We start from the raw sequence: 3,255 nt of genomic DNA on the forward strand, positions 1-3,255 counted from the left end.
TGTGTTAAATTCATTTTGTTTTTTCTTTATAATAAATATATGGATTTTTTTAATATAATTATATTGTGAATATTTTAATATAATTATATTATTAAAAGATAATTTTTTTTATCAACTCTTTATTAATGAGAAATTAATTTATTACCAGTATTTTTGAAAAATAAAATTTTAAAAATAAGGTCTGTTATGGAAACATAATGACCCAAAATCATTAAAAGAAAAACAAGAACAAGAACAAAAATAAAAACAAAAACAAAAACAAATCATCCAAATCCCATCCGTGTACGCAAGGACCATGTTTTACGAAGGTTTTTAGCGCATGATCAAGGTTCACAGAGTACCAGGACGATGTAAATAAAAACAAAGTACCGCAACAATCATGCAAAATTTTGGAACATGCATTAAAATAATATTAAAACATAAAGTTCATAGAAATACAACCGCAAAAATCTGTAAAACCTAACCAAATTAATTGTGAAAGGAATGATAAATCAACACATTAAATAATAACAATGTGATCAAACGACTAATGTGGAATTTGCAACCAGCATTTGAAAATAAATCCAGAATTGATACACAACGACAATGAAGACTAACCTAATTAAGGAAGAAAGGAATCACAAGTAAATACTCCAACTCAAACGTTTCTGGCACGGAAGCATATTTCTTAAGCAAGATAGGACATGAATATTATTGGAGTGGTCGACCTTCGATATTAGATATTATATTCTGACTCATCCTCAGTCTTCATATCGGCTTTCGAAACTTCGATGAATTTGCCATTCCTTGGAACTTAGGAAATTGATGGTGTCACTCTTTGACCACGGACCTGTTCAGTAGGGAAGGGATGAATGCTGAGGGCAACGGTGAAGTTTCAACACGGAGGCGCCGCAGTCACGTTCGTGTTCAATAATAGTTCAACGATAGTCGGTTACGCGGTGGTCTGTGGGAATTTGTCGCACTCAGTTCCGTTTTCTGAAATTGATTTGAGAAATTCCAAAAGATCAGCTCCGAAGAGATTGGCTAATTTCTAGTAAGAAAGAAATGCTTCGAACACGAATCTGGTAATTAAAAATTACCGAAGATCATACCCTTTTGTAGACGGCTCCCGGTTATAGATTTTATAATGATGTCTTGTGCTTTGGTCACAGGGCTGGTCTTGCGAAGCCACGGGGAGGCTGACAGTATGCGCGATTGTGTCTTAAGCGAGCTATATGGTTGGATTAACTCCCTTTATATCTATAGGATCCAAGACTTGGTGGTAAGATACCTATTTGTCATTTGTTTCCATGCATTCGTCTCGCTCTCTGGAGTGGAGTACAGTTTGATGTAGGAGCCTTGTCTTCATTTTCTATACCTTTAATATTATAAAAACATTTTTAAGTATCCCAAGGAACAGGACCTGCGAATCCCATTCTTAGAATTTTGATCTATCAAGAAAAATGAGAGCTGGGTTGCCTTCTTGCTTCTCAGGCCAGAGTAGTGGGAAAACCATGCAGAATCTAGTGGCATCCACCTACCATACGAAATTTGGGGACAGAGACCTTGTTGTAACCGTTACATGGTGCAAGAATGTAATGGGTCAAGGGTGCCTGTGCGTTGCAGTCGGAGAACCATCGAATGAAATCGTCTGCAGAATAGAGATGAAGCCCTGGAAATTCTGGAGAAAACATGGATCATGGAAGAGCTCCAACATTATCGATGGAAGAAGAGTCGAAGTAGTCTGGGACCTGCGATCTGCAAGGTTCGCTTCGGGGCCTGAACCTGGACGAGGATATTACGTTGCCATTTTGTGCGATGACGAGGTGGTTTTGATGTTGGGAGACATGGAGAAGGAGGTATACAGGAAAACCGAGTTCGGGCCCTCCGGCGGCATCAAGGCGGTTCTGGTGTCGAGAAAGCAGCATATCGTCGGCAAGGAATATTTATCTACGGTGGCTCAGTTTGGCGATGGCGGGCGGTCACATGAAGTATCCATTGAGTGCTGCACAAGAGGAGATGACGATCCGGCACTTTTTATCAGCGTTGATAGGAAACTTGCCGTGGAAGTGAATCAATTGCCCTGGAAATTCAGGGGCAAAGATACCATTTATGTAGAAGGAGTTTGTGTTCAAATCTTATGGGATGTGCACTATTGGCTGTTTAATCCTGGACTAGGACATGCTTTGTTCATTTTCAAATCCACGATGCCACTCCACTCCTTCAGTTCCAAACACAACATCGACTTGGAAATTCAGGGGCAAAGATACCATTTATGTAGAAGGAGTTTGTGTTCAAATCTTATGGGATGTGCACTATTGGCTGTTTAATCCTGGACTAGGACATGCTTTGTTCATTTTCAAATCCACGATGCCACTCCACTCCTTCAGTTCCAAACACAACATCGACTGTGGCCTGCCTTCAGATTTTTCTTTTTTCATTCATGCATGGAACTAGAAAATAGTATTAACGTGTAACGAAATCCCATTGATCCAAATTGAGTAAGGAAGTCAAATTCCACACAGTTATGTCTCCTGATTGCGGAGTATGTTTCCCATTGTATTTTTGTCCATAACTAAGTTCTATAATCTTTCATCCTTCTGTAAGTACTTATAATCGAAGAATTAACGGGTTAATGAAAGGAAAAGTGCATAACGGGACACAAAAATATTATGTGGTCAAAACTTTTGGGCATAGAAACTGCGCTGCACCATAAAAGAAAACCTTGGCGCTTATTAATAAAGCTTACAAGTTACGGAGCTACATGGTTTCAGAATCACAGTGGGTTTCTTTCGTACCAATTTCTAAAACTTTGCTGTTATCTAGTAGTCTCCTATACAACAGTATAATATATTATTTTAGAGCAAGATTTGAAAAAAAAATGATTGAAAAATACAACAATCCATCGGGATCCAACAAATCCCTCCCCATTTGGTTAAAAAAAAAAACAGATTTATTATGATAAATTTCTCCCCTAGCTACTACAAAGTATACAATTTCGCCTTGTTAATTTTCCTCTGGTTGGCAAATCATAAATATGAAATTTGAGAATATGTGGATAGTTTCTTTCCTCTTTATCGATTTGTCTAATTTTGGTTTGCACATTAAATCCCTCTTCCATACCGGTTTGCTATCCAAAATAGAAACCTTCTATTAAAGACTGCAGTGACAGTAATGGAGTAGATTCATTTCCATCCATCCCACATCGAAGGTGTAAAAGATTTCAGATATTTATTAACTAATACAGCTATATAATTTAAGATGTTGATATGCATC

General features: G+C 37.7%; 1 protein-coding gene across 1 annotated transcript; it reads left to right on the forward strand.

Moving 5' to 3' along the window:
* The first annotated feature begins 1,442 nt into the window (after positions 1–1,442).
* On the forward strand, positions 1,443–2,309 carry LOC149186244 (uncharacterized). Its single transcript, XM_089409273.1, has one exon. The coding sequence runs from the start codon at positions 1,443–1,445 to the stop codon at positions 2,307–2,309; it is 867 nt and encodes a 288-aa protein (XP_089265399.1).
* Positions 2,310–3,255: the final 946 nt, after the last annotated feature.

Source organism: Pinus tabuliformis, chromosome 3_1, assembly GCF_031772625.1.
Source record: "Pinus tabuliformis cultivar Carrire ecotype Pingquan chromosome 3_1, CPIR1, whole genome shotgun sequence".
In the NCBI taxonomy this organism is placed as follows: Eukaryota; Viridiplantae; Streptophyta; class Pinopsida; order Pinales; family Pinaceae; genus Pinus; species Pinus tabuliformis.

What these genes read in the sequence shown, in the direction of transcription:
- LOC149186244 (XM_089409273.1), top strand. Translation starts at nt 1,443, where the DNA reads ATGAGAGCTGGGTTGCCTTCTTGCTTCTCAGGCCAGAGTAGTGGGAAA.